The sequence below is a fragment of the Chionomys nivalis genome, chromosome 2 (genome assembly GCF_950005125.1).
Source record: "Chionomys nivalis chromosome 2, mChiNiv1.1, whole genome shotgun sequence".
Lineage (NCBI taxonomy): Eukaryota > Metazoa > Chordata > Mammalia > Rodentia > Cricetidae > Chionomys > Chionomys nivalis.
Genome location: NC_080087.1, coordinates 2,696,102 through 2,722,634, shown reverse-complemented (window position 1 = coordinate 2,722,634; position 26,533 = coordinate 2,696,102). Strand labels below are relative to the sequence as shown.

The window sequence follows — 26,533 nt, the reverse complement described above, 5'->3', positions numbered from 1 at the left end:
TTTCAATATAAATTACATTAAATTTTAAAATCCCATCTGTATTAGTGGAGTATGATTATTTTCATGTAATCAAAGATTCCACAGTGGCACAAATAGAGTGCCTTTCTCTTTCATGTGATATTCAGAGTAGGCAGGTAAAGCAGAATGAGAAGGAAGCCTTCTCTATGAGTTACCCAGGAATTAAAGTCCTACCTTACCTTTCTCATACATAGCCTCGGTCTAGTCACCTGCATGTTCGAAGCTGGTTCAGCCTATAGGAGATTAGAATAAGACACAGGAAAACATAAGCCCAAATTTTAAATGCAAGACTCTTGCTGTTTTTATAATTTATACTGGCATGTCCCTTAATAAAAACTTAAATACACAATAAGACTGGAAAAGACAGTCACTGGTTTGGGGATCATGTGTCAAGTTCGTAATCAGTAGCTCTTATTGAAAAAAGAAAATAATCAGTATTTGGAATAATTAATCATGAGTTAGTTCAAGCTAGAAAGTGAATAATAAAAAGGTTTAACATAAAATGTCATGCTATGAATGCACTTTTGTTTTTATTAGCATATATTCATTGCACAAAATAGTGGCTTTCACTGTGAAATTCTCACACATGCATTTTATTTGCTTTAATTATATTCAATGCCTATTACCCTGTCTTGTCTCTCTTCCTTTCTGTTTTCTCCCCAAATAGTAACGGTTCTACTGTGATGGGATACCCAAAGGGAAAAACTACCAAGAGGCCTGAATAGGTATAATGGAGTCTTTATTAACCACCAGTAGGACTTTCGAAAGCAGATTTGCAAGAAGCACCCCTAATATCCAGTTGGTCTGAGTTTTTAATGGCAAAAATTTAAAAAAAAATACCACAATTGTGATATGTATTGTAAAATACGATTTTAAGGTATGTTACTTTTGTTTATGCTGTGGAACATTTGTTTAATGATGCAAAGATGTATTGTTCTTGTTTATGCTGCATTTGTTTAATCTGTAAAGCTGTGATTCTTTGCCTGTCTAAAACACCTGATGGTCTAATAAAGTGCTAAATGGGCAACAATGAGGCAAAAGAAAGGATAGGCTAACTGGCAGGCAGAGAAGACAAATAGGAGGTGGAATCCGAGAGAAAAAGAAACACATAACAGAAACCCTAAAAGTCCAGCTTCTAAGGTTTCCTCCCAGGGTTCAATTGAAGGTCTCCACAATAAGAGAGGGGGGTAGAAGTCTGGGTCTCAGAATCTGAGGTTTAAGAAATTTACTCATAACAGGTTCCAGGCTCTGTCTACCCATGTTTCTTTATTCTTCTTTTCAATTCCATCCCATTACAAATGTTCCCAGCAATATATACCCTTAAAACCAGTAAGTACTAAGCCCTAGCAGGTTCCAGGGCCAGAATTCTTTTGCCCTTTAAAAATCAGATAAGAGTTTACACACACACACACAGAGATAGAGATAGAGAGAGAGAGAGAGTGAGAGAGAGAGAGAGAGACAGAGAGAGAGAGAGAGAGACAGAGAGAGAGAGAGAGAGATCTGTGGCTGTCAGCTCAAATATGGAAGTGGTTAGTGTCTGTCTGGTGAACTCCTTAATGACCAAAGTTAGTTAAGACAGGAATTAAATCATCAGGGAATCCTAGAGGAGAAGGTTAATGCACTACGCTTCATTTCTAGGTGGTAGATAGAAGAGCTAAATGGTTTATTTTCGGTAAAATTATGAATAGGGCACGGATTGTATTTTCAATCAGTGCACTGCTTCTTTTCTCCCAGCATGCATAGAGGATACCAGGCAACCAGGCAACCTCTGTAAACAGTCAGGGGGAACTTGATCTGATTAGCTCCTGATCTGATTAGCATATTCACCAGGCGCTGCAGTTAGGTCTGTTTTGCTCTAGGCAGTAGTGACAAAGAGGAGACCCAGGCCTCCAAATTATCAATTTCAGGGTATGCTGTTATCAGTCATTCAGATCGGGAGGTAAAACCAGAGCAGCAGCTTGGGAAAGTAGTAATACCATGTCTGCTGGCCAATCAGTGTTTTATTAAAGCAATACAACTGATAAATCATCACGGGGTACAAGATCATTGTCCCACAGCAAAGATAAATTTAGCACTTAAAGTTTTCTTAGGAATATTTTCAAGAGATGGCATAACTGGAGTTCAGTAGCTCACTCCACTACTTCCATGTCTTTTTAAAATCCAGGTTCAGCACAGGTTATGTTTGTCTTTCTGAATCTGGCTTATTTTGTTAAAGTGATGATCTCTAACTCCACCCGTTTTCATCTAAATAATATGGTTTCATTCATCTTTATGGAGGAGTAATATTCCATTGTGTAGATGTGTCATATCTTCTGTATCCATTGTTCTGTTTTAGGAATGTAAATTTGTCTTGAAATGTGAAAAACAGTATAAAAATTCCTTAGAAAATTAAAAAGAAATTATGAATCACAAGGTAGAAAATTGGCCAAAGCAGGAGCTGTAAGAGCAAAGCCCAAGACATGTTTAACATATTCAAAATGAATAATCAGTTGTAGGATATTTGTACACTGTGTGAAAGTATATTTGCTGTGATTGGTGTAATAAGAAGGTGAGCAGACAATAGCTAGGCAGGAAGTAGAGGCAGAATTTTCAGGGAGAGAAAGGAAGAGGAGATGAATCTAGGCATGAGATACTCCAGGAGACATGAAAGAAGCAGGAGAGGCAGAATGTAAATTAATATAAAGGGGTTAATTTGTTTTAAGAGCTGGTTAAAGGAAAGCCTAAGCTAAAGCCAAGTTTTCATAACTAATAATGAGTCTCTGTGTCATTATTTTGGAGCTGGCAGTTGGGATGGAGAAAGACTCACTGCATTCTGATGTTTCAGTGACTTTAACAACAGGTACAGAATGTACCAACACTAATGTTTTTTAGAAATAATGAAAGGTCTAAGAATGGCCAACAACAAGCTATTTTTGGATGAACTCTATTGTGAAAGCTTTTATTTCATACAGGCATATGCTATATTTGCAACGCAAATCATCTTAACAGGAACTAATAGTGACAACCACACATCAATTAATGGCAACCTTCAATTCTTAGCAAGGATGCTCCAAATTCAGAAATGAGTTTGGAGTATCATGGTATTAGTGACTGAGGAAACCCCCTTACTGTTTTAAAAAGCTGATTCCAACATTTGCACGTGTCCTTTGACTGTCAACAGCAGCTTTTAAAAGCTGACATTTGAAGGAAACCAACAGTTGTATTCATTGAAGACCTGCTTGAAAAGGGCAGTCAGTCATATTCAAAAAAGGAAACTCATACAAACCTGTCTCAGGAACAGGGGCTTCCCAAAACTAGCATGGCACATCCCCATGCCTAAACTTTCTAGAATATGTTGGAGTTGTAACGGATTAAGTAAAATGCTACAGATCCCCAAGTGGCTGCAGCGGGCCACGAGTCCCAGGCAGGGAGCCGCGTGGTGGGTGAGAGACCTCCATGGGGCAGTCAGTCCCACAAGAAGAGACAGAAGGATGGGCAAGCCAGGAGACCACGCCACAGGTCTCCCAAAGCAGCTGGTCCCAGGCGGGGAGCCACTGGCAGGCGAGAGACAGAGATATTGATAGGCACGCCATGCAGAGTGAAGTTGGAGGGGAAGGAGAGAAAGGGAGAAGAGCAGGGAGTCGAAGAGAGAGAGAGAGAGAGAGAGAGAGAGAGAGAGAGAGAGAGACAGAGACAGAGACAGAGAGAGAGAGAGAAGGGGGAAGGGGAGAAGTGGGAAGAAGGGAGAGACAGAAGCTGCCTCTTCAAGAGGGAGATGGAAAAGCAATGGGCTCAGGTGCTTGCCTCAACAGACGGGGGAAGTGGACATGGCTTGTCAATTAAAGGGACAGAGTAGATAATTACAGGAATTCCAGCAGGTATTTTGAGGTATTTATAAACTTGCTCGTGGGGGAAATTGTAGTGTTTGGAGGTTTGCAATCGTAACTGCCTTTTACTAAATATAACTAGAACCCATGTTAGCAATCTGAAACTTAGGAGTATTTTTGGATCAATTTAAATTTTTTCTTTTTTTTTCTTTTTTGGTTTCTCAAGACAGGTTTTCTATGTGTAGCCCTGACCATCTGTAGACCAGGTTCTGCCTCCCTCCCAAGTGCTAACATGCATCACCATCACCCATCTAAATATTTTTTTTTCATACATAATTCTCTATAACAAGGTTGTAACCAGTCAACACAACTGAATAAGTAACTACATATTTTTGAGTTTTATGTTAACTGACAATTTATGTCACTGTTCCATTTTCTTCAATCTCACTTAAATTTTGTCTGTTTATCTGACCATTTATTACTGAACGTTTAATATTACATTTTATATGAAGTCCACTTTCTTCAGAACTCCTTGTGAGCTAAAGTGGATTCTTATTCACATAGTCAGACCTATCTTCTGCTTTCTTCTTACAAATACCCCAGCACTATCTCATTCCCCACTCCCCTTTAGCTCTTCCTCCTCCTCCTGAGTCCCTTCTAGTTTTATGACCAACATATAACCATAAACACATATTCACACACACATATACTATTTTAAATCAAGGCTCTACATATATGAGAAAATCTGTGGCATTTGTCTGAGACTGGTTTATTTTTCACTTAATACCAACACTTAGATTTTGGCCCAGTGAAAAATTATTTTGTTTCTGGCTTTCAGAACTATGGAAAATCAATTTCTACTGCTTTGAGTCACAAATATAGTTATTTATTACATCAGATCTAGGAAATGAATATAAATAGAAATAATGTTTCATGTGGTTAATAGAACTTGAAGAATCATAAGACTTATTATGACTGGGGAAAAAGATGTAAAGAACATTACAGATGACAGGAAGAAGTGGTAAGCAAAGGAACTTATACACAAAAAAACTGAACAAAATTACAAACTGATTCAAAAGGATGATGTTTATTGTTAAATACACTGAACTTCAGACTAAAAAAGTTAGAATTTGCCAGGCAGTGGTGGTGCATGCCTTTAGTCCCATTGGAAGACAGAGACAGGTAGATCTCTGAGTCTGAGGCCAGCCTAGACTACAGATTGAGTTCCAGGAACTTTAGACACTCCAGAATCTCACTTTATGAGAAACAAGTATGTATGTGTGTGCTTGACTGTAGTGGAGAAGTCTGGGAAAAGGAAATTCAGCATCCTGAGTCCTTGGCTTTTCTGTCACATCTAGCAATTTTGCTCAGTTCCTTCCCCATAAACTTAAGTTTTAAGCATTACGATTGCATTCCCCCAAGGCCTAGCTGTCAGGAGCCATCCCCCCCCCACAAATTATTATAGGGATCATTGCCCTGAGAAGTTTACAGAGGACTCCACTTCCCAATTGTATTGAGAATTGTTTCATTGACAAAGCCTATCCCACACCCAAATTGTCTGTTAATAGAGAGCTATCTGTTAGCGGAACCCGCCTCACACTCTAACTATCTAGAGAACTAGGTGTGTCAACTTGTGAACTCCTGGCAGAGGAATCGTGACCTGACCGATCGTAACCTCTTGGCCTACATTACCGGCGTGGACCACGTGGCAAGATCCAGTGCCCCAGCCCCCAAGCTCCTCATCCAGGGGCTATATAAACTGTAACCATGACTCTAATAAACGGAGGCTTCGACAAATTTGCCTAGCCTCCTTCCTCTTATCGACCCATGTCTTTCAGGTGGTACCTCTCCGTGACCCTGGAATAACTGACCAGCCAGGTGGGTTACAGACCCTAAACAGAGTAACCCGTCAAGGCAGTCTACACCTAGCAAAAAATCTGGTACCCATATTTGATAAATGGTGAATGAGCAAAATCCATTCTGCACTTTTAAGTCAGTGGTTCCCAACACATGGGTCACGACCCCTTTAATAAACCCGTATCTTCAAAACAATATTTACATTACAATTTATAATAGTAGCAAAATTGCAGTTATGTAGAAGCAACAACAATACTTTGAAGCTTGGGAGTCACCACATGATGAGGAACTGTATTAAAGGGTCATAGCATTAGAAAGGCTGAGAACCACTGGTTTAAGTCAATATGATGAGGGGAAGACTGAACTTGAATCCCTTACTCACAAATACCTTTATTACTGAGATAATTTTACTTGAAAATAAACAATACAGGGCTGGAGAAATGGCTAGCCTGCTCTTTCAAAGGTACCAAGTTCAATTCCCAGCAACCACATGGTGGCTCACAACCATCTGTAATGAGATCTGGTGCCCTCTTCTGGCCTGCAGGCATATGTGCAGGCAGAATACTGTATACATAATTTTTTTTAAAAGAAATTTACAAACACACACACACACACACACACAAACCAATACTGAAAAGTTGAGAAATCTGGTCTGATTCCCCCTGCTATTCCAGAACTTGGATCCAAACCCACTGAATTGGTGGTGGCTTTCTGAAGCAATGCTGAAAAGAGAAAGACTGACAACCAATGTAGCGTCTTCAAACTTTTTGTTTTCACACTGGCTGTCTGGAACTCGCTCTGTAGACCAGGCTGGTCTCAAACTCACAGAGATCCTCCTGCCTCTGCCTCCCAATTGCTGAGATTAAAGGCGTGCGCTGCCACCACCAGGTATTTTTACATTTTCTAGTGTTACTACAGAAAGAAAAATTCCATTCAGTGGATTTAGTTAAGGCTTAATTAGTTAAGCCCAATCAGAGTCCTGTGTTCAAGTACAAAAACCCCAAAGGTAGGGGCATAGAGATGACAGGGGATTGTTTTTCTGTTTTGATTCCATGACTACTTTAGCTGTAAAGACAACGGACACCATAGCCTTCCTCTAAGATCTAGCATCTGATCTAGGAAAGAGCTAGCGTTCTGGATGGAGCAACATACTAGCACCACTCTTGAAAAGGAAGAAAGCTATACGTTGGTTCTTAAGGAGTGGGTTGTGGGAGGAACTTGAAAGTATATAAATCTTAATACTTAACGTCAAGTTGGTATATAATACCTCCCAAAGAAAAACCAATGATAGGCAATCTCGTCAAAGACAAAGCCGATCATAACCCTAGACGATAGTATGTAGAACCCAAGCTTAACCTATGAGCAGACCAAAAGATTTGCTGCTGAAAGGCTTAAAATAAAATTCGTGAAGTCAGAAACACAAATACTGAACAGCCACACTGTTAAGCAGCTGCGGTCGTGAAGAAGGTACGGAATAAACATCTTTGTCTTGGGTACAGCCCCACGCTGACAGGTAGGCACAGCGCACAGCAAGGAGCTCCAAGTCAAGTCTCCCATTAAAGCCTTTTCATTGCTCCTGGACCCCCAGAAACAGCAAAGCGCGAGCTTCCTTTAGAAGCTGGCACCACAAGTACGGCCAACAGCTTCGGCTAACCGGTGGTGAGACCCGCGTCCCTGGCCAGCGGGGGCAGCTGAGGCCGGCGTCCTCCTCGCTTCCAGGGGCTTTGCTGGCCTGGAGTCTCGGCTTGGCCATTTCCCTCCCTGGCGTTACTGCAGACAGTGACTGCTCTAAAAGCAGGAAGGACGCAAAGCGACAAAATCCGCCCCTCCTCTAACCTGAGCGCTGTTGCTTCCGGAAGTGGAGCCCCATTTCCGGTTCAGGTCCTGGCAGCTCTGAAAAGTAACGTGCCATATTATGAGAAACAGTTGCAACCCGCCAGGTTAGGCTAGCGTTTTTTTTTTTAAAAAAAAAAAACATAAAAATGCTGAATAATCTCCATTACGTAATTTTTTGTTCTAAGTCCAGAAAATAGAGCATTTTTCAATACCAGTTAAGCACGAGTTCTTACCTACTAACAGGAACCACAGATACAGAGCGCCTGCGCGGGTCCGCAGCCCGCGGAAAGCCCGCGAGATTACCCAGCTGCTCAGCGTGTTCGGGGTGCGCGTCGGTCCGGCAGCTCGGCAAGCATGGGGAAGGTGAATGTAGCCAAGCTGAGGTACATGAGCCGCGATGACTTCAGGGTTCTGACCGCGGTAAGAAGCACACCTTTCTCGCCTATCCATCCCGGCGGCATCCTCTTCCTGCTCCTCTAAAATCGCTGGAAGCTGAGCGTGAGGGCTCTGGTCTGTGGGTTGTGGCCGAGTCTGCGATCTGGGTAAAGGGGTCCAAGGTCTGACTTTCACTAAGCTTTTGTGGAAGAAGGTTTCTTTTCCTAAAGACTGCAAAGCCTTCTTTACCGCTCCTCGTCTTGCTTCAGAAGCTCTCGCGTCTCTGCTGCCCGAGAAACTTCAGTGATCCTTGGCCTCCAAAGTAGGCAGAGTCTTTGGTAGGTTCCCAGTAATAGACCCAGCCACGTAATGTCTCCACTCAGAAAAACACATTAGTCCGGTTTTAGTAACAATTTAGGCTCTTCAATAGAGTGCAAAACAGACGGGGGGATACCCTTCGTCGTCAAGTAATCCAGTAAGAAAGTTAATAATGTCATTATCAAGTAATAAGGATCGTGAGGGTGACGAAGGATAAAATAGAAAGTATGCATGTGGTAGAAAATGGTACTACTATAGTGAGTGATGGAGACTGCCTGAATCCAAGAGTACTTCTATTTTAATCAAACCACAAAGTTGGTTTGTGTCCTGTCGCCAACCCCAAATGAGGGGTCTATTACCTACAGGAGAAGTGTCCTTGGAGAGAGTTGAAATTAGAGCAAAAACCCAGAGATGGAAAATCTTCAAACAAAGGAAAGGCCAGTGTGACTGTGTCCAATAGTTGAAGATGTACATGGAAAACGTGAGAACCAAATCATGTAGACTTGCCCTTTCAGGCCTAGTGAACATTACATATGGAAGCCAGTGAATGTTTTAATTGGGAAAATGACAAAATTTGATTGTGTAGCTTTAATCTCATTGCACAGAAATAAGGACGTACATCTAAGATTGTAATAAGTCAGTCTTTGTTTAGGAGTCACTGTCTTTTGGTAAGGAGAAGGACCATGTTACATAATAGGATATGTAATGTGAGTTGTCTGGTTCATGTATTGTTTTAAGCCTTTGTAGTCAAGGTAGCATTTAAAAATTAATCTATCAAATGCAAGATCCATAATAAGTTTGGCATGCACTTTCTCCGACAGCTGCCTTAATTAACTTAGACTTATTCTTTAAATGGTATTTTAAAATAATGACTTTTCATCTCTTCTCAGTACATTCACTTATTTCCCAATGTCTGACAAAAAATAAAGTAGTCAAGAAGTGTATTAAAAGATTAGAGAAGCAGAAACAGAACTTTAAAAATGAGTTAAAAAGTCTTAAATGCTTAGTTATGGTGAGACTTCAGAGGAACAGATTTTTCCTCCGTAATTTCTGAGGTCCCCAAGGAATTACCTAGTATTGGACGTAACATTTCAGGCTCAGATGGATGCTGCCAATGTTGTCTTCCTTGCCCTCTTTCTGTGAACTTCCTTGCCTCTATATCAATGATCTCAATTATGCTTATTATCTGGGATGTCTGTGGCTTTTAAGACAGGTGTTTAGGTGTTAAGTATTTTATTATCAGCCGTGTGTTTTTCAAGAATTAACAGTTTTTACTCTTGAAGTTAAGAGACATCAGTGGTTAACTGTATTTATCAAGAAGGAATTTAGGTGGAGACGAAAATAACTGTATTGTAGAATTATAGTCATATAGTGCCTTAACCTTTCTGTTTGGCCAACAGTACCCGAAGATCATTCTACCTAGTGACAGTATAACCATGGTAATGCCTATTAATACTTTTAGCTTACATTTTGCTTAACAGCACATTTCTCACTATCTGTTCCTGTTAGGCTACACATCTGAGGCTAGAGATCTACTTTGGGAAAGTTTCAAGAGGCTAATATCTTGGCATTATTTTAGTAGGCAAGGCTTTGTGTTGCTTATGGCATCATAATGATTCCTTTAATTTCAGGTTGAAATGGGCATGAAGAACCATGAAATTGTTCCCTGCAGTTTGATTGCTTCTATAGCCAGTCTGAAACATGGTGGCTGTAATAAAGTTTTGAGAGAATTAGTGAAGCATAAACTTATAGCTTGGGAACGTACTAAAAGTAAGTATTTTATGCTACTTTTTTTTTTGTCAGTTTTCAGCTAATTGGCTTTCTGTAGAGCCAACCTTCAAAGGACATGAAGTACAGGTTGCTTGATTAGACAACCAAGAACTCACATGTTCTTCTGCCATATTGAATTGGTCAAAAACAATCACGGAGTCCACTCAAATCAAAGAGGGCAGATAAGGTAGCAAGAGCACACTGCAGAGCAAAGAGGACAGTCATATAGTTACCATCCACTCGCAGGTCTCTGGAGCATTTCTTCTCAAGCCTTCTGTGATGGGGGTTGAAGGTTTAAAGACCTGTCAGAGATCTTTTATAAATATAAGAGAAAGTAGTTATTGGAAAAAGAGGATAATGGTTATATACAAAAATAGGCATAAATTCATGGTCAGGTCAATATAAAATATCCTGAACTTAAATACCTTTGTGTTTATGTGCATATCTTTGCACAGACCCTTAAGCTGATGTCCATACATGAATCACACTTAAGTAGTTCTGTAGTAGAGAAGAGATTGGGAATTTACAAGTTTGGGTAATTTATCTTTCTCTTGCAAAGACTTTGATCTTTAATGCTTGAGTTGATGTATCTTGTTGCTGCAGTACAACTAAATGATGTTCTTATCTAATTTTTGTCTAGCTGTCCAGGGCTATCGGTTGACAAATGCTGGTTATGATTACCTAGCTTTGAAAACACTGTCTTCTAGACAGGTAGTTGAGTCTGTTGGAAACCAAATGGGTGTTGGCAAAGAGTCAGGTATGTACTAATAGCATTGTTGAAAGCATTGTCTTTGCTTAAGTTTTTATTTTACTTTGAGAAAACATTCTTTCATTTTGTTACATAGTCAAAGTTAACAGTAAGTCAGAAAGTTGATCGTTAGCCAGTTTGTTGTATTTGTTAACAGTAATTTAGTAGGGTATAATTACCTTCATAAATCCATTACTATCATTTTAGTAATACCAAGAATTTCCAGGGTTTATATATGCTAGCACATGTTTTGCCACTCAGCTACACTTCAGGCCCTAATATTCTTTTAATAGCTTACATCTTTGGTAAATATTGTATTTGCTCTTATTTTATATCCGATAAAGTATGCATTTGTAATAATTAAAAGTATGTTTCAAAAGAAAGTAATGGAAGATAGTATCAGTGCCACAGGTACATCGTTCTGTCCCAGCAACACAGAACCAAAGATTTTAAAATACCATTGTATATTCATTTGCTTCCTCTGTGAGAGGTGAGGGACAAGAATAAAGACAGAAGATGAGTCTTTGAACTGTAGCCTCCTGTATACCATTTTTGTTCTTTACAGTTCTTTCTATCTAATTTATGGGTAAGCAAAATTAAACTTGGAAATCAATAATTATTAAGAAACCTACTGAAAAAGTTCCCTATGAGATTCTCTATGATTAGTATGCCTTCTGTATTTATATGTTAAGTTGTGGTATGTATTTAAGAAGTAATGCTAGGCCGGGTGGTGGTGGCACACGCCTTTAATCCCAGCACTTGAGAGGCAAAGGCAGGCAAATCTCTGAGTTCAAGGCTACCCTGGTTTACAGAACAAGTTCCAAAATAGGCTCCAGAACTACACAGAGAAACTCTCTTGAAAAAAACAACCCTGCCAAAAAAAAAGTAAAAAAAAAAATAATGCAGATAGAATACTAAGTTGGAGTGGGGAGATGAGAGCATGTACACATGAATATGAATGTATACACACAGTGGACTATCCCTCTGGGTAACATAACCTTCCTGTTAATCGTTTTTGCTTTCAGTCGTTACTTTTGAATTTTAAATTATGAATTAACTATTGTAAATACTTCAGCTTTGAAAACTAAGTTGTTATGAAACATTCTGTTTATTTTTTAATTAATTTAAAAAATTAATTGAATACTAAAGTAAGTATTAACATTGCAAAAATAGAAAAGTACAATAAAATCTAATCTTATTTCAAATCCACATTTCAGATAATTTTCTGTTGATTATATCTCATAGCTAAGACTATTTCTTGTTTAATCTGAAAAATTTTCTGTATAAGAACAGCTCCATTTATGTGTATTTGGAGTTATTTTTGTGTTCACATGAAATCATAGCCAAGGGTGAAAGTAAACATTACTCAGGATCTTATGCCCTAATTTTTGTGTGTTCTTTACTCTTGTTGACATTGTATACCAGCAGGTATCTTTCTCATAACTGTACAGTGTTACAGTAGAATGGTTGCTCTTTGGTTTTTACCAGTTTCTGAGCAGTAGTGATTTGAGTTTCATTTATTCTTAGTTATGAGTAGTAATGGAAGTTCCTTTCTTTAGGTAGATACATTAAAGTTTAGTGCTTCAGTGGGGGAATTTTGAGGAACACAGTTCAGTCCATAACAGGGTAGAAAGTGTATAAATTTTGTTATTACCAAGTTTCAAAAATGTGTAATGATTTATATTCTGTCAATAAGGTATGGTAGCTTATTTTTAATATAAATTATTAAAATTTCTTAATGTACTTAGAATATTCTAAATGTCAGCATTACAAATAACTTACTTTGATAGTTGATAAATTACTTAGTAAGAAGATCACTAGTTTACTTGCAAAATTAAATTCTAACTTACTGGTCATAAAAGCAGTTGAATTGAACGTGTTGGAACAGAAGGTGTTAAATCCGTTTCTTGGACTGAGAATGTAATCATAGGATAGAGCACTGGCCTGCTGTGTGCAAGGCCTGTGTTGGCTCCCTAGCACAGTGAGTTTCACTAGAAATGCTTTCTCAGTGAATTGAATGATTGTTTTGACATAATGATAAATGTAAGTACTTAGCATCTTTGAAAGCAGTAGTACCCTTTGGCTAAGTACATCTCTGCTTTCTTTTATAGTGAAACATATGAACACATTCTGGGTTGTCAGTTAGGATATAAAATGTTTTACACAAGAAATATTAGGAAAGATAGCAGATACAATGAAGACAGATAAACTAAGCCACTGCAGTTACAGTGTCCTAACAATGCTTTTACAATTTTTGCTCTAGATATTTACATTGTTGCAAATGAAGAAGGGCAGCAGTTTGCACTGAAGCTTCACAGACTAGGAAGAACCTCCTTTAGAAATCTGAAAAACAAGCGTGATTACCATAAGCACAGGCATAATGTTTCTTGGCTTTATTTATCCCGTCTCTCTGCCATGAAGGAATTTGCCTATATGAAGGTATTTTTTAATGAAAAAGGTTAACCTGTAGCTCATTATAACCAACCATTACAAAGACCTTAATGACTCCCCACTCAGTCCCTAAGTCCACTTGAACTCTGTTGATTTTGTTCTTTTCCTGGTGGCTTCCTCCTCTTGGCTTCCTTAATGAAGGTATTTTGTTGTTATTCCAGTTTATGTGTGTGACTGTATAAATGTGTTTTTTATTGAAAGCAGTGTCTGGAAATTTTGTTTCAGATAAGTTGACTAGTGTTTTTCTTTAACATAATGAGAAAAAAATATTAATTTACATATTTGTATAATAAAATGGTATCTATTACCTTTAAAAATAAGTGCCACGTAGATTTTTAAAAATATCTTTAATACTTAAATATTATCAACAACCAAGTTTAATAGAAAAGTTAGTCTGTCTGGTACAATTTGTTGGAATTTATTCATTGTTTTTAGTTTAGATTTTACATTTTAATATGTATGTGTGTATAACTTGCAGGATTCACTTATTTCCTTCCATCCTGAGTCTCTGGGATAGAAGGCAGGTCTGCTATATAATGCCTTTACCCTCTGGGCCAGATGGTCCAGGTTTTAGTTTGATTTCCGCATACAACAACAACAAAAAAATTCTTTTTAGTTGCTTTGAATTACTGTAGTGTGAAAGCGGCTGCTGCTTGTAAGCCCTATTTCTTAGAATAGTTTATTTAATCCGATCCTTTATTTGTTAATAGTGGTAGGAGAACTCTTAAGGCAGGATAAACAAGACTTCTGATCCTGTTATTCCTTTTTCTCCCTTATACTATAAGGAAGCATCTTGGCCGATGCATCTTGGCCGATGCATCTTGGCCTCCAAACAGTACTGGATGCTTTTTAAGTATATTCAGATTGAAGGTACAGAAAGAGAACCGGGTTGCACATAGGTGTTCTTAAATGCATTGATATTTTCCCAAAAGGAAAAGACTAAGGTAAGGCTGTGACTTGGGAGCTGCACTGTAACCTAAGCTCCAGGCCAGTGGTTCTCAGCCACCTTTTAATATAGTTCCTCATGCGGTAGTGACCCCCAACCAAAAAGTTGTTTTTGTTTCTACTTCATAAGTGTAATCTTGTACTGTTATGAATAGTAATATAAATATTTGTGTTTCCAATGGTCTTAGTTGGCTTTCTGTGAACGGGTCCTTCAGCCCCCAAATGGGTCATGACCCACAGGTTGGGAACTGCTGTTCTAGACTAATGTTTATATAACCTAGGTTATAATATGTTCTCATGTTGCCAAGACTTGTTAAAACTGGTCTGTATTGATGTACAACTCTTTTTTTTGTTGTTTTGTTTTTTTGTTTTTTTGTTTTTTTTGTTTTTCGAGACAGGGTTTCTCTGTGGTTTTGGAGCCTGTCCTGGAACTAGCTCTTGTAGACCAGGCTGGTCTCGAACTCACAGAGATCCGCCTGTCTCTGCCTCCCGAGTGCTGGGATTAAAGGCGTGTGCCACCACCGCCCAGCCTGATGTACAACTCTTTAAAAATAAAGTGAACAAAAATTTCTGGGAACTATTTCAGTTCCTATCCACAGAAAGTAGTGGCTGAATAGAAAGCTTTTAAATTTAAGTACTGTGGTAATACAGGGTAAATGACTGAATAGTTAGTGTAGACTGATTTAAAGTTGGGAAAATAACAGACACAAAGAAAAGTTTATATTTTGAAGTAAACGTGAAGAGGAAGATACTGTGAAGTGAAAGGGAATTGAGTGGATTCGTAAAGATGGATGTGACTTTAAGGAAAGGACTTTGCGGAAGATCAAGTATAGGCCAGGATATGAGAGGATGTGAACCCTGTGTATAGGTGGCTCTGAAGTGACTGTCCTGGCTATACTTTTGGTACTGGCTAGAAGAATTTGTACTAGACAGTTAAAAAGAACTTTGAAATCTGGGCAACAAAAATACAAAAATTGTTCAAAATGAAATAAAATACTTACATCACTGTAGATACTTGTAAAATTATGCATTTGCATAAGCATCTGGTCTGATACTGGTCCATGGGTAAAGAAAGTGTGGTGGCAGGAGGTGGAGCACTAGTGGAATGGTAGAAATGCTGGATTCCAGATATCAGGAGGAAAGGTCTGAACGGTCTAAGGTAGCATCTGTGTATACTTGTTGCTTACTGTATCACATCATGTATTCTGGAGAGCTATATCAGTGATTACAGACTAAAGTGCCTCACCTTCAGAATGACTGACTTCTTATGCCAGAAAAATCAAAATTTATTTCTATTGCAATAGTGTGAGCACACATCAACAAGTGATAGGGACTTTAAAAACAGAAAGGAAATGCTCTAAGGGACTTTATAGCTTTTTTTTTCCGTAATCACAGTACAGAATATATAGTAATTGAACAATTTAAGAGGGAAAGTTAATTCAAAGAAATTTAAATTTATTTTTATGTATGGCTAATTCTTGCAGTAAGTAAACTGTGCATTAAATACCCCTAGGTTGACTAAAATTTTGGAAAGCCTTGTTGTATAAAAATGCATTCTTCTTTTCTTTTAAAAAACAGATTTTATTAGCTTTTTGTATTTTTACATTTTAGGCATTGTATGAGAGGAAATTTCCAGTTCCCAAACCAATTGATTATAATCGCCATGCAGTGATTATGGAACTCATTGATGGCTATCCCCTGTAAGTATTCATTAAGCTTGAAAACATAGGTTCTAATAAATGAATTTAAGGTTCATGTTTTTAAGTAAAACTTACTAAGTTTTTGGAATGTAAGAGGTAGGCAAAAAATATGTTGAAAACTTAGTTTTATTCAGTTCATCATCTCTGCTATTTGTGAATTAGTTTGTTCAGTATTTTTGAAGAATCTGTTGTATACCAATACTTTCAAGTTCAACAGTGAACAAAAAAAGTTCCTGCCCTCAAACTGAAAAAGGAAATACATAGTATATCTAGTGTGTTAATAAACTCTATTGATAAAGATCAGTGAAGACTGGAGGTGGGAAATTCCTATTTAATGTAAGATAGGAAAGTGTCATTCACGGGGTGGAATCTTAGGAACCTAGCTAAGGCAATATTCCAGGTAAAGGAAGGGCTTTGGTCCTTGTGTGTTCATAGTCGTGGTTGGAGAGAAAACAAACCAGAGTGACTAAGGTGGCATGGTCAGGAGGAAGGGAAATGTGAACAGTCAGATCCAAGAAATAGTCAGGGAATGAAGTTAGAAAATGTATAGCAGTCCAGGCAATGATAATATCTTTAATTGTCATAAAGAAAATGAAAAATGCTCAGATTCCACAGGTAGCAACATGAATTATTTTGGGATTGAATTTGAATGTGAAATAAATGAGAAATTAATGATAATAAGGACTGAAATCTGAATGACATGCTGCCTGATAGTTAAGTGAAGAAAGTATTTCAAGGAAAGGAGTCAGCTGACTAGAAATGGAAATGACTGAAAAAAAAAGCATAGAAGAAATTGTCTTGAACTTTTTTTTTTTTTTTTATGAGGAAGCTGGGAAGGTTGGGAAGTGAAATGCATTTTTATACTTATTAAAATCATGAACATGTACAAATAATCTATTTATAATTTCCTTACTTTTAGGTGTCAAATACATCATGTTGAAGACCCTTCATCAGTTTATGATGAAGCTATGGACCTAATAGTCAAACTGGGAAATCATGGGCTGATTCATGGAGATTTCAATGAATTCAATCTCATATTGGATAAAGATGACCACATCACCATGATTGATTTTCCACAGATGGTTTCCACTTCCCATCCAAATGCTGAATGGTATGTGCTAAAACTGGTTCTAGTTGTGTATGTTTTGTGTATCATAGAACATTTTTATTCATAATTTTCCAGTTTTCTATTTAGATCGGTAAATTGTTTCAATGATGGAATTTTGGTTTTTTTATATCGGACTACGCTAGAATTTTCCCCATAAGAGGAAAATAAAATACTACTCAGTATTTTAAAGTAGAAAAAAATATATTTAGATTCAATTTTAGACCTTATCATTATGCTTATCTTGTGTGTTCAAGCTCTAATATATAAACTACAATGAAGAAAACAGAAGAATTTTACTTGACATTCAAATCAAGCTTTCTTAGCCATGGAGCCAATTTATTCAAACAAGACTTTAAGAAATCAGAGAAGCCAGGTGGTGGTGGTGCATTCTTTAATCCCAGCACTTGAGAGGCAGAGGCAGGCGATCTCTTGTGAATTCAAGGCCACCCTGGTCTACAGAGTTAGATACGCGGAAATGTTATGTGTCCTGTACAGAAGTAGAGAAATAGACAGTAGATAGGAAAGACAGCACTAAAACCAAATGTTTACTTTTACAGGTATTTTGACAGAGATGTTAAATGCATTAGAGAATTCTTCATGAAACGTTTTGGCTATGAAAGTGAACTCTACCCAACCTTTAGTGACATCAGGTTTGTATTTAGTACTGCCTATAATGATTGAACTCCTTTGATAGATTTATTTGCTTAATTCTAAAGTTAATTGTTTTGTCTGAAATAACGTCTAGACACACATCATGTAGTTGCTGTTGAGTTTCACTGCTCTACAGTACATAAATGAAACTTGAAGATTTGAAAATATTTGCTGTCAGTCCATTAAGATGCTACAGTTGAACTTTTTGGATTTGAATTTATTTTCTTATGAAGTCAACTCTTTTCATTGTATTTTGAATGTAGTATCAAATGTTCATAAGAAATTTATAAGAAATCAGGTGACAAATCTTAGTGAAAATGGTGTTTTGTTTTTTAAGATTTTACTTTTTATTTTTAATTACATGCATTTCTTGATTAGGGTTTTACTTGTGATAAAATACCATTATCAAAAGCAGCTTAGGGAGGAAAGAGTTTATTTGACTCACAGGTTACAGTCCTTCATCAGGGCAATCCAGGGCAGAGGGACCTTGAGACAGAAACTGAAGCAGAAGCCCTGGAGGAGTATTGCTTATTGGCTTGCTCAGTTTACTTTCTTAAACCTCCCAGGACCACCCAGTTTGGGGAGACCCTATTCTAAGTGAGCTGGGCTCTCTCACTTCAATCATGAATTGAGAAAATGCACAAGCTTGCTTGTAGACCAATGTAATGGGTATATTTTCTCAATTGAGGTTCCCTCTTTCCCTAGGGTGTAAGTTGACAACATGCTACCCAACACATAATATGTGCACATAAGTGCAAGTACCAACAGAGACCAGAGAGCGTGAGATCTGCAGCTGGGTGGGTGCTAGGAACCAAACCACCTTCCACTAGAAAAGTGATGAGCCATGCCTCCATCCTTGTTTTTTTTTTTCAAATTATATTTTTTAGTTTATATTTCTCTATTGGTTTTATACACTTTTAAGATATTTCCTGGTTTGAGATTTGTTGTTTAAAAAGCAATCTTTTTTCCTTTTATCCCTTTATTTGAAATATTTATAATTATTTTTTAATTGATTTGTTTATTCTTCTCTCATATATTACATCCTGACCTCAGTTTCCCTTACCTCCTCCACTCCAGATCCACTCTTCCTCTCTTTCCCTTCAGAAAAGAAGAGGCTTCTTAGAGATATCAACCAAACATGGCCTAACAAGTTTCAGTAAGACTAGGTACATATCTTCGTATGAAGACTGGATGAGGCAACCCAGTAGAAGAAAAAGGGTCCCAAAAGCAGGCAAAAGAGTCAGGGACAGCCCCCGCTTCCACTGTTAGGTGTCCCACAAGAACACCAAACTACACAAGCATAACTTTTGTAGAGGACCTAGGTCAAATCCTACAAATTCCCTGACTAGTGCCTCAGTCTCTGAACCCCTATGAACCCTGGTTAGTTGATTCTGTTGGCCATGTCCTTGACCCCTCTGGCTCCTACAATCCTTCCCCCCTCTACCATGGAATCCCTGAGCTCCACCTAATGTTTGGCCATGAGTTGTTTCTACATCTGTTCCTATCAGTTGCTGGATGAAGCCTCTATCATGATGATTATGTTAGGCTTAAAAAGCAATCCTCACCCTTTTTGAAAGTTAATTTACTAAGTTAATAAAAATCAACTGGTTTCTATAATCTTTTTATTATTTTGCTTTTTAGTCATTTTATTCTTCAAATATCTTTTATATTTGCATAGTTAAGTAATTTAACTGTTTAAGATAAAAATGTAGAAGGCCATTTGAATTCCCTTAAGATTCATCATTTATTAGAGTGGTGCTGTTCATCTTAGAGATCTTCTTTGTTATTCGATGCCGGTACCTTCTTTCCTTAGGAGGGAGGATTCTCTTGACGTTGAGGTCTCCGCCAGTGGTTACACAAAAGAAATGCAAGCAGATGATGAACTGCTACATCCAGTAGGTCCAGATGATAAAATTACTGAAACAGAAGAGGAATCTGACTTCTCATTCTCTGATGAAGAGGTATTAGAAAAACACAAACTTTGTTCGTCGGAAATGGAAAATGAACTGAACCCAGTAGATCAATCAGGTGGCGACTGTTGCTTCTCATCTGGAGACCTGAAGCAAATAAAGGAAGACAGTTTATCAGAGCAGAGTGCTGATGTTTCCAGTTTTGAAGTGACTGAATTAAATCAAGCTTTAGAAGAAATGAAAAGTCAGGTTCTTGCCCCCAGTTCTGTTACTGGGTTTTCTGAGGAGAGCAATAGAACTGACAATGATACCAGACATGATGGCCAGACAGGTCAGTGGAAAAGCCTTGCTGACTCTGAAGAGTGTGAAGATGAGTGCTCCGATCTGATTGCCTTGTCATCATTGAACAAGGAGTTCAGGCCTTTCAGGTATAGATTCTTGTTTTCTTTTTGCCTTTAATCTTGAGATCAGTCTGTTCTTTGACTCTGATGAGGGAACATATTTGAAAAAGAACAAATGCTATGACATAATTGTGCTGTGCCATCCTGTGTAAAATGAAAGCTTTTTCATATTGAAACAAATTTGTCTCTTCAATTGATCTGATTCCAAATAGTCTGTTGACTAAATGTCACAGATTTCTGTCTTTAACTAAAACCAATGACTTCATAGAATTAATGCAGCTCTTTTAATAAATAGAACTGTTTCTAGACACGGTAAGTTGTTCTGCTTTATTAATACACTTACTATGTATATTAGGCTAGGACAGTGACTGAGAAGATAAAGTCACTTCCTGCCAAGTATGACCCAGGTTCAATTCCCAGGACCAACATGGTGGAAGGGGAGAACTGACTCCTGCAAATTGTTCTCTGACCTCCACGTACATGCTGTGGCGTGTACCATTCATACAGAAAGATAAATGAAAGTTTGAGAAATAGATGTTCTAGAAAAATACTGGCTATCAGTTCATATTTTCTTATATATTGTTTGTATTAAAATATTGCACATTGGAAAGCATAGATGTATCTATGATTATACTTTTCATTATGCTTTATAAGGCAATTTCAGAGTACTTCTGTCTATGGCTAGGCATGGTGGTACATACCCTTGCACTTATACTTGAGGTCTGAGGTAGAAGGATCAGCCTTGGCTACAAATAAGGCCACCTGTCTCAGAGAAAGAATGGGAATATTATATCTGTCTGTATTATGTCTGCTTTTGTTCAGAAGGTAGCAAGAAAGACACTCAGAATGTGATAAATAGATTTATATCATTTAGTGAAAAACACTAATGAGTTGTGGGAAAATGATAAATTTCAATTATTGAAACATTCTCTTTGGAAAGTTTGATGGTGACTTGTCAGGCATTTCATGAATGTTCAAATACAGTGGACTGAGTTAAAGTAGTTTCACTTTATGCTTTTGTAAATATAATTCTGAGGCATTTCATCATAAGCTTCACTGTAAAATATACAATTAACATAAATTGTGTATTTTTTAAATTTTGGTTTTTCTAGAGATGAAGATAGCATGAAGAGTGTTACTCAGCATAGAGCAAGAACCCTGAGTGTTACATCTACAGGCAGTATCCTAAGCTGTTCAACAATTCCTCCAGTAAGTTTTACACGTGTACCAGCTGTTTGGGCCAGTGCTGTGGGGAGAGTAGTGAACTTAGGTATTGTGAAAGTTTCAGGTCATTTAGATATTTGGATCTCATATGTTAATGCTATAAAATTAACAGCACTCAGTTTAGCAAGAGAATAAGCAGTTACCTGGAATAAGCAGTTTCCAAGGATAGAGCAACATAAGTATTTTGGATCCAGATGGGATTTTATATTTTTCCATGTGATTCATCTGGTTTGTTTGTTTTTAGTGGTAATTCATTTACTTTTATTTTGTTTGCATTGCTGTTTTGCCAGAACAGATGACTGTATGAAGGTGTCAGATCCTGGAGTTAAAGACAGTTTGTAGCTGCAATATGGGTGCTTGGAATTTGAACCCTGGTCCCTGGAAGAGCAGTCAGCATTCTTAACTGCTGAGCCATTTCTCATTCCCTCCTTGTTTTTTGGGGGTTTTTTGTTTGTTTTTTTAACAAAGAAAGTTATATGATTTTGCAGAATGGTAACGCCACAGCAATATGGCTGAAATTTGAAGGAGTTCCATCCTCACTTTTTTACATTCTGGGAAGTAGGTAATTTTAAATGTCTTTGGTATCAAAGTTTTGTTGGTTCCTTTGACATTTGGCAGTAGTATCCAAACAGTTTACAAAAGGGACATTTTCTAAACAGGACAATGAGCAAAATATTCTATCCAACTAAGGTTTCTGGCATGTAAGCCAGCCTTTGTTCTGACTTACAGAAGGAGGAATCAGTCTGGAGGTTATTACACCTCACAAAGCAAACCCCTTTCAGTGGCCTGTGGAGGAATTGTTTCTCCCTCTCCGTGGTCAGGATTATGGATTTCATTCATTCCTGACATTTGGAAAGAGCAGGGATTTACAAGTCAATACTCCTGTTGAGACTCAAGCAAAACTATGTTGAGTTTGCTTACTTTCCCAATTCTTTGGCAACTACTGTGCAATTTACAACCCACCCACCTTATTTCAGAATTAGGCAGTGTTTTTGATGAGTACTGTTTAATTGCACTTTCTAAAAATGATTTTCTGTCTAACATTAAGAAAGTGAAATAATAGTAATATATCAAATTTTTCATATATTAAAGTCATAATTGTGTTGGATTCTTTCCTTCTGTTTATGTAAAATTGTGTGATATTAAAGCCAGTTTTTTAGAGATAATTTGCTCAGTGAACAATGAAGGAAACCGTTTAGAAGGGAAGAAATGAGATGAAATGGCTACATAGAAATTAATTCAAAAGAAATAACTTCATTTTTCTAAAGTTATTAAAAATTCAGATGTGTCATTAATGAGTTAGAATGTTTTGTTTTGGATAGAATGAAATATTATAGTATTAAATGAGTGAGAGCTATCAGGAATAAAGTAAAAATTCAAGCTGGGAAGAGGCTTTCATGAGTTTGTATCCCTAGTGTCCACATAAAAAGCCAGGCATAGCGGCTATATCTGTAATCCTGGCCAGCTAGTCAAGTTGGTGAGCTCCGGGCTCAGTGAGATGACCTATCTCAGAAAATAAGCTGGGGAGTGATGCAGTAAGACAGCATACGTGAGCATGTACACATACATACCTGTGCACATGTACACACAACAAGGATGTGTGTGTGTATGTATGTATACACACACACACACATATATATATACTGTACATGCATGCACGCACAAAAGAATAAAAGTATTAACAGTAGTTTATATTATAGTTCTGGGGCCTTTCAGAAACCTTTAGAATTTGCTAGACCAATGAAGGTAAAATTCTTGAAATGTAATTGCCTTCTCTGTGGCTCAGATAACAATTGTCTATGCATATTTAAGACATTAAGCTACTCTTGTCCTTTTCTCTTTCCCAGGCTCTTGTAGCCAGTGGTTTTAGAGTCTTCAAGTCTTTTGTCTTGAGTGTTGTGAATTGTAATATATGAGCCTGTGTTCTAAGGAGGGGTAAGACCCTCAGCCTAACTCCATGAACAAAGATTTCTGTGCAGACCAGACTGACCTCAGACTTTGTTTTTGGGGGGTTTTTTAATTGAAAATTGTAGTGTTGAGCCGAGCAGGCCTGCTTTTCGTCCCGCCCAGCAGCACGTCTAGCTTTACACCCGAAATAACAACACACAAATTGTATTCATTTAAACACTGCTTGGACCATTAGCTTTAGCCTCTAACTGACTAACTCTTCACATTTTGATTAACCCATTTCTATTAATGTGTGTAGCACCACAAGGTGGTGGCTTACCGGAAAGATCAGCCTGTGTTCATCTCGGAGAGGAGAATCATGGCAACTGCCTCACTTCCCTTCTTCCCAGCATTCTGTTCTGTCTTCCCCGCCTACCTATGTTCTGACCTATCAGGCCAAGCAGTTTTCTTTATTAATTAACGAATGAAAGCAACAGATAGACAGATAACCCTCCTCCATCAGAAAATAATTTTTTATATAATATATGCTGCTCACAGTTTCCCCTTACCCCAGATCCTTACAGTCTGGTCCATACCCTTTCTTTCTCTCTTGATTGTCATGCCTCTGCCTCTTGACTGCTAGGATTACAGGCTGTACTCCTAACTTCTTTTGAGATTTTTCTCATACTGTTTTCCTTCTATTTTGTAACAGTGACAAACGGTTACCTCAGTGAACTTGGTGATTTGCCTATACAAAGGCAAAAGTGCTTAAATTCCTTGAAGTTATAAACATAACATCTGTTTCCTCTTTGATCGTTCTATTTATTGGACTTTTACATTGCTGGGAGTCAAATCTAGGTTCTTTTGAAAACTAGACATAAACTCTTAACACAGCCACTAGTCATTTGTAAATTCTGTCCTTGAGTGCAACAGAATTAAGTGATTAAGATATATTGCCTTTTAATAAATACACATGTGGCTATATCTAATAGAAAAATGTTTTTACTTTTCAACAAAAAGAGGTGTTTTTTATTCATTTTCATTTAATTGCAAAAGTAACTATGTATTCTGTTCATTTGTTTTGAGGCAGGATTTCTCTGTGTATCCCTAACTGTCCTGGAACTCGCACCTGCCTCCCCCTCCCAAGTGCTGGGATTAAAGGTGTGCACCACCATTGCCTTGCTAACACGTAGTATTTACTTTATGTTGTGTCCAGGTGTTTCTTTACACATACACACACACACACACACACACACACAATTACCTTATAGAATTTGTACATTGTTCTGAATTGGGGCTGTTGAGGAAGAAAAGATCATTGTGAACTGAATCTTCAATTTTTCTTTAAATTGTCAGTTGTCATTTGTACTTACGGCATTTAACTACGTGTGGTTTGAATTTTTGGTCATTAAATATGAGATGATGTTCTGCATCTCTAGAAACCCTGTGAAGACTTCCCATGAATGACTGCTGCCCTCAGTCGTGTTTCAGTCCACAGCACCACAGGTGTGGCTAACACCTGTAGGTGAATGCAGGAGGATTAAAAGATCAAGGTTATCTGACTACATTTCCCTTAAGGCCAGTCTTGGCACCAGGCTACATGAGACTGCCAGTGAGTGAGTGAATGAGTGCGTGAGTGAGTAAGTGAGTGAGTGAGTGGGTGGGTGAGTGAGTGCGTGCGTGCGTGCGTGCACGCATGAGTGGTCATTAATTACAAAATCATGTCTGTCTTTTACCAAGAAGGAATAGTTTTCATCTTGGTTTTCCCCTCTGTGCTCATGTTGACCACTAGGTGGCACTCTGGTGATTTGTAATTTAAACTATTATGCTACACTGACCCCTTTGGCTGTATAATTTGTATTTAAGTTTTCCAACAGCTTCTCCTGGTTTATCTACTGTAAAAATTTATCTTCAACATTGTAAATTGTAAAGATACTAGCAATGTAAATCTTTGCTTTAATGAGTTTCTGCTTCTTATCAGAATGGTTATTAGTGATACTAACTATAAAATCTTTCCAGGAGCTGGTGAAGCAGAAGGTGAAACGTCAGCTGACAAGGCAGCAAAAGTCAGCTGCCCGACGCCGGCTACAGAAAGGAGAAGCCAATGTGTTTACCAAGCAGCGCAGAGAAAACATGCAGAATATTAAATCTAGTTTGGAAGCAGCCAGCTTTTGGGGAGACTAATATATTTCTGATATATATAAAGATAATTGTATTTATCCACCTTTGATCAGTGGCCAAAGCCACTATATATAAAAATAAACTCTACTTAAACTATAAAGTTGGTTTCCAGAGACTAATTAATAGTATTTGTGCTAAGCATTGTTTTTTTAAAGTTTTTCAAATAACTGTTAAATCTAAAATAACTTCTTAAATTTAACTTCATTAGCAGTATTTGCAAACTATCATTTTTATTTCTACCTTAAACAGATGCAGGTTCTGACTTTACATGTAATAATAGAAGAGCTTAAATCAAACTGTAGTTTTCTCTTCCTTTCTCCTTCAGTCAGTCATTGATGAGTTAGTTTTAGGATTATATGAGACAACATACAATTATTTGGCCATTGGAGTGAATTGACCCCCTTCTGTTAATTTAGACTTCAGTAGTAGAGATAAGTCAGTAATGGATAATCAGCCTCAGTCTATTCAATGCTGTTTTCATTAACTGTGTAGTCATGGGAAAGAGACTTCAGATAGCCCTACCAGAATTCAGCTTTTCCTCAGGTTTGAGCAGTGTGGCTAATGGAGGTGGAAGAATGAGAAGGAATGAAGAATGAAATGCTCTTTCCCATTTTCTTACATGCATGACTCCAGAATGTGCTCACACCTCAGTATTAACAAGTATTTAGTACAGGAAAGAAAATATAAACCATGTTTCATTCCTCAAGCATAATCTAATTCAGAAGGATGGAGATGCATGTAGGTAGGTCTTCAACTTTCCCTGAACAGACCAGTAATAGAAGAGCCTCTTCAGGAAATGACCACCAGATGGCAATATGTACCAACAGTGACCAACAATGTCTAGAGTGATAAATAGAAGAAATACAATAGATGTTTTTCCATGATAAAGACATCAGATTCCCTTTTACCTAAGTGAAATTAATGCTTCTGGCTATTTGCAATAGATCATTATCTAAATTCATTTAAATATTTGGATATAGGAATATATCAGATACAGTTTCTTTGAAAGTTATACTAATTTTGGAAGTGTTGACATAGTCCTGCTTTAAATTTTAGTTGTTTCTTTAAGCTGAGGTACTCCGTTTTTATACTTTGCCAAAAGTATTTTTATAACATAAACTAATGTTGAAGACAGCTTAATAAGACCACAGAATGTTTGTTTTGGAATACATTTTCTTATATTCAAAGTGTTGAAAGCAAATTGGGAATAGAAGTATATGACCTCATCTTGGCTTTACTCCATTGGCTGAGTTGATTTGAATACCTACTATATAAAAAGCTCATTTCTATTTGATAAAATTAGAAGACAGGTTTACATGGTTCTTACCCTTAATAGTCTAAGATTTC

The 26,533-nt window shown here is 37.6% G+C and overlaps 1 protein-coding gene across 2 annotated transcripts; it reads left to right on the top strand.

The window, feature by feature from the left end:
• The first annotated feature begins 7,830 nt into the window (after window positions 1-7,830).
• Window positions 7,831-25,274, top strand: Riok2 (RIO kinase 2). Of its 2 annotated transcripts, none has more exons than XM_057758891.1 (10): window positions 7,831-7,937; window positions 9,842-9,980; window positions 10,621-10,737; window positions 12,992-13,167; window positions 15,736-15,824; window positions 16,744-16,935; window positions 17,490-17,582; window positions 19,397-19,921; window positions 21,007-21,103; window positions 25,025-25,274. In XM_057758891.1, exons 1-10 carry the CDS (start codon window positions 7,872-7,874, stop codon window positions 25,187-25,189), a joined length of 1,659 nt encoding a protein of 552 aa, XP_057614874.1. In that variant the 5' UTR covers window positions 7,831-7,871; the 3' UTR covers window positions 25,190-25,274. The 2 variants fall into 2 exon arrangements, with proteins under 2 accessions (XP_057614874.1, XP_057614875.1); XM_057758892.1 differs by lacking the exon at window positions 7,831-7,937 and adding an exon at window positions 7,946-8,230.
• The last annotated feature ends 1,259 nt before the right edge of the window (window positions 25,275-26,533 follow it).

Excerpts from the sequence above, each read along its gene's own strand:
- Riok2 (XM_057758891.1), top strand. The coding sequence starts at position 7,872 with ATGGGGAAGGTGAATGTAGCCAAGCTGAGGTACATGAGCCGCGATGAC. Across the intron at positions 10,738-12,991 it reads GGGTGTTGGCAAAGAGTCAG|ATATTTACATTGTTGCAAAT; the intron begins GTATGTACTAAT and ends TTTTTGCTCTAG. Across the intron at positions 15,825-16,743 it reads CTCATTGATGGCTATCCCCT|GTGTCAAATACATCATGTTG; the intron begins GTAAGTATTCAT and ends CCTTACTTTTAG.